Source organism: Lissotriton vulgaris, chromosome 1_1 (assembly GCF_964263255.1).
Source record: "Lissotriton vulgaris chromosome 1_1, aLisVul1.2, whole genome shotgun sequence".
Lineage (NCBI taxonomy): Eukaryota > Metazoa > Chordata > Amphibia > Caudata > Salamandridae > Lissotriton > Lissotriton vulgaris.
Genome location: NC_141685.1, coordinates 104,785,040 through 104,799,817, shown reverse-complemented (window position 1 = coordinate 104,799,817; position 14,778 = coordinate 104,785,040). Strand labels below are relative to the sequence as shown.

At 43.5% G+C, this 14,778-nt stretch overlaps 1 protein-coding gene across 1 annotated transcript in view; it reads left to right on the top strand.

The window, feature by feature from the left end:
- LOC147737614 (uncharacterized) overlaps window positions 1-9,204 on the top strand; it is a 64,215-nt gene extending 55,011 nt beyond the window's left edge. The window contains exons 2-3 of the mRNA XM_086937947.1: window positions 3,575-5,769; window positions 5,939-9,204. Coding sequence (XP_086794073.1) covers window positions 4,279-5,769; window positions 5,939-6,034 — 1,587 coding nt within the window. The 5' untranslated portion in view covers window positions 3,575-4,278 and the 3' untranslated portion in view covers window positions 6,035-9,204. The remainder of the gene's footprint in view (window positions 1-3,574; window positions 5,770-5,938) is intronic.
- Window positions 9,205-14,778: the final 5,574 nt, after the last annotated feature.

Here is a 14,778-nt window from a genome sequence, read left to right as displayed (position 1 = left end):
CGATAATTCTCGCTTCGGTGCCTGACCTAATCATGGGTTCACACTCTGCAACTCTGGGCATTAAGCTTGCTTAATCTCCACAACGGCCCCCCGCGGCGGGATGCCTGGCTTTCACCTTGGGGATGCCCTGTAGGGGCTATCTCACAGGGAAAAGCCAGGACGGGTTCCCAAGGCAAGCTCTTAGAGACCCCTGGGTGATAAGTGCTATATAAATCCAATATACAATACAATACAATACAATACAATACAATACAATACAATACAATACAAGGAGCAGCTGACAGAAGTCCAGCCTAGAAAGGAAGATCTGCACAAGGCGCAGCTGACCAAAGTCCTGCCTGGAATGAAGATCTGCACATGGCGCAGCTGACAGAAGTCCTGCCTGGAAGGACGATCTGCACAAGGAGCAGCTGACAGACGTCCAGCCTAGAAAGGAAGAGCTGCACAAAGCGCGGCTTACAGAAGTCCTGCCTGGAAGGAAGATCTGCACAAGGCGCGGATGACAGAAGTCCTGCCTGGCGGTGACCTCAAAGCAGTGAGAGACCAACAAACCACAAGATCCTTCAAGCCCAGCTAGCCACACTGGACACAATGACCACCAAAGGCCTGATTTAGATTTCAGCAAATGGTTTATTCCATCACAAATGTGACAGGTATCCTGCCCGCCCCATTAAAAATGCATTACATCCTGTGGCAATTATAATAAGACAGACAAGATATCTGTCACGTTTTGATTATGCCTTGGTGTAGTTCGCAGTGTTTTACTCCGCGGAACTCCACACATGCCAGGAAAACTCTGCCGTACTCCACGGACTTCCGCAAGTGGCAGAGTTTGTTAAGTTGCTCTTGGCTTTAATGCCAGGAGTTTGTCCCGCACTGTAAAATCAGCGCGAACAGCACTACATGTTGCTCCAGAAAGCGCTGCTGCTTTCTGCCGCTCGAATTGACATTCTAATCAGGTGGCAGCTTCATCAACGAGAATGGCAGATTTCTTCACATGAGTGGTTGTGACCTGCCTTGACCTCCTGCAATGAGAAATCTCACCAGGAGGAGGTCTAGCGTGTTATATTTTCTCACAAGTACTCACCACCTTACCGTTGGTGAACCGCTTGAGAAAAAAAACCTCAGTTCTGCATTACTTTGTGGAGTTCTTTGGAACTCCGCACACTGGGCAAAAATTTGCGAGCTACGCCGACAGAGATGAATTCTTCACCAACCCCTAGTTTTGTGGCAATAATCTGTTAGACAAACTCAAACTAGGCCATATGTGTGCAATAAGTATTGTAGAAGAAGTGAGAACCATGGCCTTGTGACTATCAGGCCGTTATCTGACTTCTGATGAACCCCACAGAGTGAGTGTGCAACCAGAGGGCAGAAGGGGGGCCGAAGGACAGGAAATTACATAAACTTGAAGATGACAAATATGGAAAGGTAGAAATGTCGCATCACCTGTGGATAATTTACACCTCCTCCTGTTCTACCAAATGCCCATCCGGTCACAACGTGGCATCCTGGGCCCCAAACAGACAAATACATGCCAGATGCCATGTAATGGTGGAAAAGGGGATAAAAAGAGTAATATGCACACATCTGCTCTGGGATATGTCAGGTAAATTATTGGTTGTGATGGATTCTCTATAAGTACTAAAGGACTGATATCGTTGAATATTAAATTATATGAATCAACATTTGTTTTCCTTATCTGCGCTTATAATGTAAAGGATGGGCCTTACAGTGAACCCCTTGTTCTGTTTGACACAAAAGCCCCGGAAGGAGCTGCAACTTACAGAACGTTATCTACTTTAGGAAGATCTAAAGACTTGCTTTTTAAAGTTGTCTTTCAGGGCCAGAACCGAGCGCTGTAAGTTCCACTAGTTTCAGGGAGATGGCCAGATGTTATGACGATAGGAAACCCCGCTCAACTCACAATAATGTTCCAATCTTCCAAGTTAGAAGAAACCAGAAATGCTTGAACCAAGGGAGCTGTTGAAAGTGTCAAAGGTTGCTTAAGAACAGCGAGGTAAAGACAGGAGTTGGCATTTGAGATGATCTTAAGTGAATAGGAAAGGAACGAGAAGTGTGTGAATGGAGTAACTTTTGTTGTATACCTCGTGAAAAAGTTACTGGAAATTTTGCAGCCCACCCTGATCCATCTCTTTTTCTAAACTCTATTGTTGTTTAAATGAAATCCTGACCATATGCGTCCATCTTAAGCTATACCTCGAGCACTTGGGTGCTCCAGGGGCACCCGTACTTTGCTAAGTTAGCCTGTAAACACTGGTAAATCACCTCTGTTTCAGACATTAATAAGATATCACCTGATCAACAGAACTTTTAGTTAAATATCTTTGTATGATGAACAATTCCTTGCTAAGTTTTAAAGGCGGTAAAGAAGGGGAAGATTTACTAATATTTTGCGCCGTATTTTCGTCACAAAAGTGGCACAAAACAGCGCAAAATCTTTTTTTCCTAATTCACTTGCCAGCCCTACTCTTGTTTTGCGGTACAAAATGGGGTGGTGATGGAGGGAGAATCTGAATCAATCAAACACTCACACCCAGTCAAAAGATTTGGGTTTAATCCATCACCGTTCTTTAGCCCACTCTGCCACCCCAGTTCAGACATGGCTATATGCAAATCAGTCTGACCATGCGCCTCATGGGAACAGTCCAGCCCGAACTGCCAAGCCATGTCTTCCCTGGACCGGAAACAAGCTTCTGTGGACCGCTTTCTTGCATTCCAGACGTCTTCAGCCCGGCTTGCTTGAATCCAGTGGCAAAGTGAGCAAGGGACTCACGTCTGAGCATACCCTGCCACGCTTATGGCGGCCAAAAGCGGTACAAAAGGGGGTGGTGATGGAGGGAGCATCTGAATCAATCAAACACTCACACCCAGTCAAAAGATCTGGGTTTAATCCATCCATTATTTAGCGCTGGAAATAACGTAAAAGTAATGTGAAGCAGTTCATATCACTGCTTCGCAATACTTCACACCTTGGGGGCCTGTCAAGGTGGGTGCATGGACGTTCCCGTGCAACCACCCAAGGTTTCTCACGCTAAAACCAATTTACCAAATACAGTAGCTTGGGTGTAGCGTGAAAAAATTGCACCCTTTTAAACTAGGCGCAAGGAAGGAGAAATGCTTTGATTTATCCTTCCTTTTCCGACTTTGCATGCATGAAGCTCTCTGCAACACGCATACAAAGTGGTAAAAGCTTTCCCTCGTGTCTAGGCATAGTATTTTGTACAGGAAGGGTGTCATCCTGTACAAAAATCTATGCTAGACTCACACACTCACACCCTAGTGCTCTGGTGCTAAGGAGTGTTTATGGCGCAGGGCCGCTGTAATCAGTGCTGGCGCAAGGGAAAGGGAAGGATAGAGACATATCTTTGAAAATATGGTGCTTTCCTGCTCCCTCCCTGTCGAGCATCGCAGCCTCGCGGGGGGGCTGCACTGCATTGCGTGGAGATTTGGTAAATCTCCCCCGAAATGTCTTTTACAAGCAGTTAACATTGTGAATTATAATTCCAATATGTTTCAATTTAGTAATTTTCAATATCTTTACATCCAACAGAAAACAAGCCTTGACTGTATGAAATGACCATCAATATTGAAGCGAATGCTGTAAATCTTCAATAATAGCAGAAATAATGAGCTACAGTATTCAGCGCAGTCGGCGACAGAGGAGCCTGCACACAAACTGACAGATCCTGGCTGAAGCATCAAGGGCAGTTCATTGATTATAAGAGTCTGAGCTGTGCACCTCCACGCCACAAGATAAAGAAATTACCTTAGGAAAATTAAGGCAACAACAATAACAAACCACCTCCTGTATAAACAAGTGTCCAATACCAACTTTGATCATGGGATCTGTATGGTGTGATTACCGCAGTGCTCTGTTTTCTAATATGATGACAAGCCATCATTCCCTGCTCTAGGTGAATTGTAAACTCTTTCTGGACAAACAATAGTAACCAGAGAAGAGCACAACAGAGCGGAGCCAGACAACTGACAGGTAAAGGAAAGACGAGTTCTTCTATCTACAATACAATAGACTGTCCTAAATTGCACCGGTCAGAAGGAAGATACATCTTTACCCTCAAGCGTGTATAGCCATAATCCAATCTAAAGGCACAATCACCTACTAAAATACCTTCTACGTATTAGGAGTGTGGCAAATATTTGGTGGCTATTGCATTTATTGTTAAAACAGAAATCAAATGTGCAAAATACTGCACATATAAAGTGTGTGAGAAAAACACGAGTGCTTTATCAGCCATGTTGGCCCATCAGGAAATACAGTCATGGGATGTAGACAAATATATACCCGACCCACAGACACTAACCAAGAAAGAAGAATCCTACACATGCAGCAAGAGCTTTGGTTTGTCATCACCACTCAAGCTTCATCAGCAAACGTACACAGGACAAAAACCATTCAAGTGCAGTGAATGTGTCAAGAGCTTTAGTAGGTTATCAGAACTACAAAGACACCAGCGAACACACACAGGAGAAAAGCCATTCAAGTGTAGTGAATGTGTCAAGAGCTTTAGTAGGCTATCAGAACTAAAAAGACACCAGCGAACACACACAGGGGAAAAGCCATACCATTGCATTGAATGTGGGAAGAGCTTTAGTCAGTTATCAAGCCTTCAAAGCCATCAGAGAACACACACAGGGGAAAAACCATTCAAGTGCAGTGAGTGTGTAAAGAGCTTTAGTCACTCATTAAATCTCCAAACACATCAGCGAATACACACAGGGGAAAAACCATTCAAGTGCAGTGAATGTGCAAAGAACTTTAGTCAGTTGTCACACCTTAAAAGACATAATCAGACACACCAAGAGGAAAAACCATTCAAGTGCAGTGAATGTGCAAAGTGCTTTCGTCAGTTATCAGAACTAAAAAGTCATCAGCGAACACACATGGGGGAAAAACCATTCAAGTGCAGTGATTGTGCAAAGTGCTTTATTGAGTTATCAAGCCTTCAAAGACATCAGCAAACCCACACAAGGGAAAAGCCATTGAAGAGCAGTGAATGTGCAAAAAGCTTTAGTCACTTATCAGACTTACAAAGACATCAACGAACACACACAGGGGAAAAACCATTCAAGTGCAGTGAATGTGTGAAGAGCTTTAGTCGATTATCACACCTTCAAAGTCATCAACGAACACACACGGGGGAAAAACCATTCAAGTGCAGTGAATGTGCAAAGTGCTTTAGTCAGTTATCAGACCTAAATAGTCATCAGCGAACACACACTGGGGAAAAACCTTATCATTGTAGTGAATGTGACAGTAGTTTTCGCAGCTCTTCAGCATTAAGGAATCATCAGCGAACTCACACCGGAGAAAAAGCATTCAAGTGCAAAGAATGTGGGAAGAGCTTTAGTCGGTTATCAAACCTCCAAGCACATCAGCGAACACACACAGGGGAAAAACCCTATCATTGCAGTGAATGTGACGGTAGTTTTCGCTTCTCTTCAGTATTAAGAAATCATCAGCGAACACACACAGGAGAAAAACCATTCAAGTGCAGTGAATGTGCAAAGTGCTTCAGAAAGTCATCACACCTACAAAATCATCAGCGAACACACACAGGAGAAAAGCCATTTAAATGCTGTGAATGTGGGAAGAGCTTTAGTAAATTAGAAAATCTAGAAACCCATAATCGAACACACACAGGGGAAAAACCATACCATTGCAATGAATGTGAACGCATTTTTAGTCGTTCCTCAACATTAAGGATTCATCAGCGAACACACACAGCAGAATAGTCATTCAAGTGCAGTGAATGTGCAAAGTGCTTTAGTCACTTATCAAACCTCTAAACATATCAGCGAATGCACACAGGTGAAAAACCCTATAATTGTAGTGAATGTGACAGTAGTTTTCACTTCTCTTCAGCATTAAGGTATTATCAACAAACTCACACAGGAGAAAAACCATTCAAGTGCAATAAATGTGGGAAGAGTTTTAGTCGATTATCAGAGCTACAAAGCCATCAGCGAACACACACGGGGGAAAACATAGAAGGGCACGGAAAGTGTGAAGGGCTTTTATCAATGTTCGATCCCACACAACCCTCTGTGAATACAGTGCTTCATTTAACTCAATGGAAATAATCCTAGAGATGCAGAGAATCCGAAAAGATTTTAAGAACATCAAAAATAATATTGACCCATCAGCGGACATAGACAAGAGCTGAACGGTGCAGTTATTATGAGAGGAATGAATTACGGAAAAGATTAAATTCAAGTTATGTGGAACATTGAAATACCAGATTATAGAAGACTGGACTAGCAGTAAAGAAGAAAAGCAGATAACAGTATTTGCAGAATTATAAAAGTGTTTGTGTTCAATGATTGTTCACTTCTGTACACATAGCAAAGCAACATGATGTATCAGGATACACAATGGGAGACGAGCACAATGTGGACTAAAAGAAAAGAAACATTGTTGAATTTTATTTGGTGAAGAAGAGATACAAAGAAAAACATTCAATTGCATCTGATCACACTACCTGAAAAAGCAACACAGAACAATACTGGGACTAACAACTGTACTTTCAGCTAACTTGTCAGATTAAAACTTGTAAACCCAACGCACCCAGAGTGGACATGTTGTCAGAGCTCTGGAGATGGAAGCTTCTTTGGTAAAATGTATGTATTACTATTAACAAATGCCACTGCAGTATATGTAATGAACTAAAGCGAAGCAACGGTGTTCAAGAAATAACCTATTTTTTAGATTTAAAAGAGCATATACCTTGTTAAGTAAGTTTTGCTGCACCTTTTACACACTGTTATCGGTTGATGGATCAGCTTGTGCCTCAGGCCTTATAACACCGTGTGACACGTGGCTCCTCTCAAGCTTGGCTCTCTCTATTCACTTGCCATACTTTTTACCAGAATTAAGCCACTGTAAGCAGCAGACTCTGAATAATGTGGTGAAATAGTGAAATCTCACATCAAAAGCATATATGTGCCAGGACAATCAATTGCACTCCCAGCAACTCGTCTTCCACACTGATTGTCCCTTGGTCTCAAATGTTCTGAAGGATTTGTTGTATGAATGCCAGAAGTGAAAGTGACATTCATGAAGCTAAAGCTAACAGGAGTGTGTGGGATATAGAGAAGGGGAGAGATAAAGAGAGCGAGAGAAATAAATAAAGGGGGAGAAAAAGAGAGAAATGGAAGGGGGGGAACAGCAAGTTATCTTTATTCACCTAAAAATAGAAGAAGCAGCCGAATAAATGTCAAAGTGTGACATCACCAGAAAAAACGGGCTGAATACCTGTGAATTTGTATATTTATTTTTAATAGCTATAGACCCATGTCATGCCGATAAACAGGGCACAAGTAAGGAAAATAGTGAAGGAGCCCATTATCATATGCAAATCACAATGACGTCACATGTAGTGCGTCACAAGAAGTGATGTCAGGCACTTATAATAGTTTTCACATGAAAAGTCGACGGCCTGATTTAAAAAACAAGAAACATAAAATAATGTAAAATGGTTTTGGTATCAGTTTTTATACATCATGTGTTTTTCCCACTATCAGTTTGTAACTAAACTCGAAAAAGGCTGAAAGTGTAAATATTTTTAAACAGATATGTGGAACTTGGAAATTACATTTTTAAACAGTTTTTAGTGAATACATAATATGTGCTTTTAATTTGCGTTTGTTTACTGACGTTGTTCTTTATCCAGCCCTTAAGCTCCAAAGTATTTCACATTTACTGTGTATTAAGCAATAGAAAGGCTCGTTTTGTCTAGATCTCTATTCCTCTCTTGTATCACTCACACTAAAAAATATTAGGGACTATTGGGCTATTTTCCGGTCTGTCATGCTTAAACCGGCATGCCGGACCAGAACAGAGCCCATTAGTAGGAGTTTTGCCGACGTCTGTCTGTGGTAATAAACACAGTGGAGCTGGTAAAGTTTTTTACGGATAGAACCTTGGCGAGAGGATGCGCAACATATACAGCCATTTGAGTCTACTCCTATTTGTGCAAAAGAAATGACACAAAAGGGCCTGGTATAGGATAATAATTTGCTTCCCTGAACAGACAGTACACTGTTCCAATATATGGAGGCATTGCTAAAGGCTGCACGAAGGCTGTTCGAATTGTCGTACTTGAAATGATTTCTCCACTGGCTTGGTAGCTACAGATTAACCCATTTTGGTTTGTTGTTTGAGATTCATTTTATAACAAGTATTGGTCCTGAAGAAGGTGGTGTTGCCACTGAAACGCGCGTAGACCAACACATCACCCATGAGGAACGGCCCCTGAGAGGCAGTGACATTATAAGCAACTGATGTTTAAGACCTTCCAGTAGTGAACTGTTTGCTCTTTAGGCATTTGTGGGACCCGTCATAGGGTTGAAACTCTTCTTCTTTTAACTATGAATGAGAGTGTATGAGTGTCTGCACTGCCACACCGGTATTGACTAACTCCTCCCTTCAACGTTAGTACTCTCACACGTATGGTGTAGGGACACATATGTTCGCGACTATCATTTTACATGGCTGGACTTCTGTCAGTTGCATCTATAGTAGTCTCCCCCTTCTGGGCTCATGTGCTTTAATTTCCTTTTAGAGCTATTGTGCATGACTTGTCTCTTCCCTATAAATTTTGGTTCCCATTACATCTGTTCCCCTACTCAGCTTGCCATTGATTATGTGTAATACTCAAGAGTCTCCTCTCATTTTCTCCATTGTACTACATATAGAATTTTGCACTTAGTGTGTTTGTGTTAAGAATTAACATGTAATTTTGCTCAAGTATATTTATTTACATTGCATTTCATGTTTCCACCTTTTGATGTCACCCCAACACCAATATTCACCACTTGTTAGTATTGTTTCTCATTATCATTCCACAATGGTTCTTTTGCTCGCTCCCTTGTGCAGTCACGATTTTTACGCCACGGGGCCTGTCTCCATACTAAGTCACATTTACATTTGTCTGTCCACTTTTCTTCCTAGGGTTATTGGGGGTCTCGATATATATTTCCCCTTTGTTGTGTTTATCTTGGTTTTTTGCAACAACTAATTCTATGATTTTCTATTACTTTACTATATGTTTTGTATCTTCCCCAGCCCTGAAGAAGTCAAGGGTTACTTCCCTTATGTGACGAAACACCTGTTGGCTGGTTGTGTTTCTTTGTTGCATTATTAAATACATTTGCATATTATACTGGTTTCGACCACAGATATTTGTACAATACGAGACATTTCAACCATTGTTATAACCTTATTACTTGTGCCCAGGACTGTGCTTTCAGTATGTGCATATACTCTGAGCAAACGAGATATGCGGTCGATTTTATTCTAGCTAAGAGCGGTGGTGCTTGCTCAATAATAGGAGAGCAGTGTGTGGTCGGTATCGCGAATAAAGGAAAGGAATATAACTCAGCATATTTTAGACATTTTGTAAAATGTTCGAGGAATGAAGAGCGGTAATTTGAGTTGGTCTTTATTTGGTGGTTGGGGTTGGGTTCTAGAAAAGGTGATATATTTCATTGTTCTTTTAATTTGTTGCTGTGTCTTGATTCACTGTCTTCCCTTAAGCTGTTCATACTGTGCTACATATTTCTCTCCCAAAAGGTTTTCAGTTCATGATAATAATTCAACTATAATGCTTCAAAAGGAGCTTGATACTATTATGCAAATAGATGAGTGTTTTTGGTTCAACTACTTCTCTTGCCGGTTCTGTTCCTGATGTTACTCGTACTACTGATATTTAGTGTCATTTTCTTCCACTCGTTTGCTATGCATATATACATATATTCATACTTGACATGTTATCACCTGTATTCATCTATTGTCTCAACTTGTAGAATTGTAACATCCTTTACCTGATAGCAAGAATAAAGATGTCTGTGTTAGCTAATAAATGCTAAAAGGAGGGTCTGTTAGTTGAAATGTATTACCCCCATATTACTCGTATTTTACCTGATATTATGTTAACATTTAAGTAGCTATTTCGTAATATATTCTTGCTGTATGCATATGCAATTAATAAGTACAGATGTTACGTTAGGTAGGTTGACATCTATTTCACCATTTTAGCTTTCGAAGACGCCATTTTAATCAAAACATTTACTTGAAACCTTTACCAAAAACGGTCCTTGGTAAGTTTTGTTTCTCAAAGGTTGAATCTTGCTCATTAATGCATGCCTTTTCTGTTACATAGAGGCCTGCTCCCACCTGTCTAGTGGGGAGGATAAGATAGACGACCTTGGGCAGTAGATAACTTGTGCCAGGCTGTGGAATATAAAGTTATGTTCTGTACCCCCCATTGTATTATGACGGCTACCAGTGTTTTTCCATAATAGGCGGGTCTTTGTGGGCTCCGCAACATACATAATGTAACTTTATGACTGTAAGAGTCAGTCCCTCGTCAGCCATCATAGGAGGATGGTCAGATTGATTTCCAGTGCAGGGTACTTTGTGAATAAACTAGTTTGCTTCTATTCTGTACTGTGTCATTAACTCTTCATTCTTTGAAGTTTAGAGGAGGTCGGGAGTGACCCGGGTGGCCCTAGTTGTGTCACTTTTCTTTTTACTGGTCTCCAGCTCCGTCCAAGGCATTCATTCTTCAAAGTGCAGAGCCATGTTTCTGATGCTATCAGGTTGCTGCCTCTATTGGCAGTGCTTTAAAGGGAACTACAGAACTGCAGGTACTCACTCTCCAGCGTACCTGCTTGCTGCTCAGAAGTGCCGTACTCTCCCATTACAGGTATCCTACCAGTACTGAGACGTGCAGGTGCTCTCCCTTGTGAATGGAAGCGGTGCAGGTGTCTCCCTTGTGAAGTAAGGAAGTGCAGATTCTGTCCCTTGTGAATGAATGAAGTGCTGGTGCTGTCCCTTGTGAAGGAATGAAGTGCAGGTGCTGTCCCTTGTGGATCACACAGATGCAATACATTATTACTTTTCTGAAGTGATTTCCCAGGATTGAAAGATGTAGTTTGTGACTACAGTTACTGAAGTAGTAGACTAGGTGCATGTGGCCCTGACACAGTGCACTGGATATCTCCTGGGAAGCAGTAGCCTGCTAGAGCGTATGGGTCACCCGATCCGTTTTGCATAATGTTTTATAACACATTATTTAAGCTTATTTTTTTAGGGCTAAGTCTGCGGCAATATAAATTAGTTGTGAAGGAGATTGTGATGTTGTATATTAGGTTATATTTATGAACAAGCAAACAATGGGATCAAGTGGATTCTCTTTAGAGGGAAGGTTGCGCACCTGCTCCTTAGTGTATATGTGATATGAGTGAGAATGGTATTGGTAATGACTGTATGGTTTGCCAAACCCTGCTTGCCCAATAGCAGGCATTGCTATAGCAGGCCTGGTGGGGAACGGAAAGACGATCATGTCTCCCTTACAAATAGGCTGTTGGGCTGTATGTGGGTGTGCCTAGTTTCGTCACATTGATGATGGTCTTCTGATTTGTCAAAAAGATGGGCTGAAAAACTCAAGAATCCACCTTTCTGAGAGGGGGTGATTCAGATTGGGCTGTTAATTGTTTTTTTTTTTAAATAGAAGTGTCTCCTTGCGTTAAGGTGCATTTCCATTTTCAGACCAGCATGCCAAAACACAGCCAGTAACTTTGAGCGGTGGGGCAACTACTTGTCTGCATATCTTCAAGTGTGTGTGTGTGTGTGTGTGTGTGCGTGTGTGTGTGTGTGTGTGTGTGTGTAGGCGTTTAGAGCTCCCAGGGGTTATTACTGTTAACCACATTATTAACAGGAAACAACTACACATTTGATGAATATCCCAATCTTTGACTATTTGCATATATCTTGTGCAAATACACCACACTTATGCATATTATGCCGGCATTACATCCTGCAAACACACACGTCAAACCCACTGTGCATGAATTGTAGGCAGCTAGGGATTGGTTGACCATCGCTATGTATCATATGGCTAAACAACCAATTTCTTTGTGTTGAGTGTTTCCATATCATGAGAGTATATGTGCTCGTATTCACTCAGATGGCCAGGGGTCAATGGCCAGCTGTGCATGCTCTCACTTACGTCACTACTCATCATGGAACATCTAGTTGGGGATCTTGCACTCACCTTTGTTGCTGGAGTCAGCTTTCTGGCTGCCAAACATCCTCAGAATTTATTTTGACCCCCACTTGGAGCAAATGACGTAAATAGGTCGGTGAGTGACTGCTTTTGTCAGAGAGATCAGCACCTGAGCATAATAGGACAGAATGTATGAAGCTCTGTGGTAATACTGAATAAGCAGCTACCTATGTTATGCCATCTATTAATGTAATAACTGCACTTTCACAATTGCTTTATTGACCTTCCTGCTTTATCAAATTTGCTTGAAAATGCACGATTTTTCTTCTTTTTTTCAAAACTTTCTTGTGGGGGGCAATCCCCCCCAAACCCCCCTTTTGGGGTTCGGGCTCGCTCGCTACGCTCGCTCGCTACGGTGCTGTATGCTAATTAGTTTGCGCCCCACCACTTTAAAATCTCACCCACCACTACTGGGTGCACCTAATGCCATCGGCCACCAGGAGTCGTCCCAGGCTGAGGGGGTGGAACCGAGGATGAGGACCTCCGTCTTGTCCGAGTTCTGTTTCAGACCGCTATTCCTCATCCAGTTGGCTACAGCCTTTATTCCTTCGTGGAGGTTGGTTTTGGCAGTGCGGGGGTCCTTGGTGAGTGAGAGGATCAGCTGGGTGTCATCAGCGTAGAAGATGCTTAGGTCGTGCCGTAGGGCGACATGGGCGAGTGGTGCCATGTATACGTTGAACAACGTTGGGCTGAGGGATCACCCTTGGGGTACGCCGCAGATGATCTTGGTGGATTTGGAACGGAAGGGAGGGAGGCGGACTCTCTGGGTTCTCCCGGAGAGGAAGGAGGTGGTCCAGTCCAAGGCCTTCTCTTGGATTCCGATGTCGTGGAGGCGTGCTTTTAGTGTGCAATGGCAGGCTGTGTCGAAGAAATTCCAGACTTTCAGAGCACGAGGTCTGTGGCTTGACCAGTGGAACTGCAATAAAGAAGATAACGTAGACCAGTTCTACCTCTCCCGACCTTTGAACTGTTCATTGAGGAAAGAAGCCCTTGTCTGGAAGGAAAATCTGCACAAGGCACAGCGGACAGAAGCCACAGCCTGAAAGGAAGGTATGCACAAGGCGCATCTGACAGAAGCTGCAGCCTGAAAGGAAGATCTGCACAAGGCGCATCTGACAAAAGCCGCAGCCTGAAAGGAAGATCTGCACATGGCGCAGCTGACAGAGGTCCTGACTGGAAGGAAGATCTGCATAAGGCACAGCTGACAGAAGTCCAGCCTAGAAAGGAAGATCTGCACAAGGCGCAGCTGACAGAAGCCCTATCTGGAAGGAAGATCTTCACAGGGCGCAGCTGACAGAAGTCCTGCCTGGAAGGACGATCTGCACAAGGCGCAGCTGACAGAATTCCTACCTGGAAGGACAATCTGCACAAGGAACAGCTGACAGAAGTACAGCCTAGAAAGGAAGATCTGCACAAGGCGCAGCTGACAGAAGTCCTGCCTGAAAGGAAGATCCGCACAGGGCGCAGCTGACAGAAGCACCTATATCGAAGGAAGATCTGCACACGGCCCAGCTGACAAAAGTCCTGCCTGAAAGGAAGATCTGCAGAACGCGCGGCTGACAAAATTCCTGCCTGGAAGGAAGATCTGCACAAGGAGCAGCTGACAGAAGTCCAGCCTAGAAAGGAAGATCTGCCCAATGCGCAGCTGACAAAAGTCCTGCCTGGAATGAAGATCTGCACAAGGCGCAGCTGACAGAAGTCCTGCCTGGAAGTACGATCTGCACAAGGCGCAGCTGACAGAATTCCTGCCTGGAAGGAAGATCTGCACAAGGCGCAGCTGACAGAAGTCCTGCCTGGAAGGAAGATCTGCACAAGGAGCAGCTGACAGAAGTCCAGCCTAGAAAGGAAGATCTGCCCAATGCGCAGCTGACAAAAGTCCTGCCTGGAATGAAGATCTGCACAAGGCGCAGCTGACAGAAGTCCTGCCTGGAAGTACGATCTGCACAAGGCGCAGCTGACAGAATTCCTTCCTTGAAGGACAATCTGCACAAGGAGTGGAGAAGTGTGGCTCACTGGTTAGAGCAGGCAGACCTTGAAGCAGAGGTCAGACCCGGGACCAGGGTTCAATTCCCGACGCAGCAGGGTCTTGAGCTCAAATGTCCACGGACTTGATAATTCTCGCTTCGGTGCCTGACCTAATCATGGGTTCACACTCTGCAACTCTGGGCATTAAGCTTGCTTAATCTCCACAACGGCCCCCCGCGGCGGGATGCCTGGCTTTCACCTTGGGGATGCCCTGTAGGGGCTATCTCACAGGGAAAAGCCAGGACGGGTTCCCAAGGCAAGCTCTTAGAGACCCCTGGGTGATAAGTGCTATATAAATCCAATATACAATACAATACAATACAATACAATACAATACAATACAATACAATACAATACAATACAAGGAGCAGCTGACAGAAGTCCAGCCTAGAAAGGAAGATCTGCACAAGGCGCAGCTGACCAAAGTCCTGCCTGGAATGAAGATCTGCACATGGCGCAGCTGACAGAAGTCCTGCCTGGAAGGACGATCTGCACAAGGAGCAGCTGACAGACGTCCAGCCTAGAAAGGAAGAGCTGCACAAAGCGCGGCTTACAGAAGTCCTGCCTGGAAGGAAGATCTGCACAAGGCGCGGATGACAGAAGTCCTGCCTGGCGGTGACCTCAAAGCAGTGAGAGACCA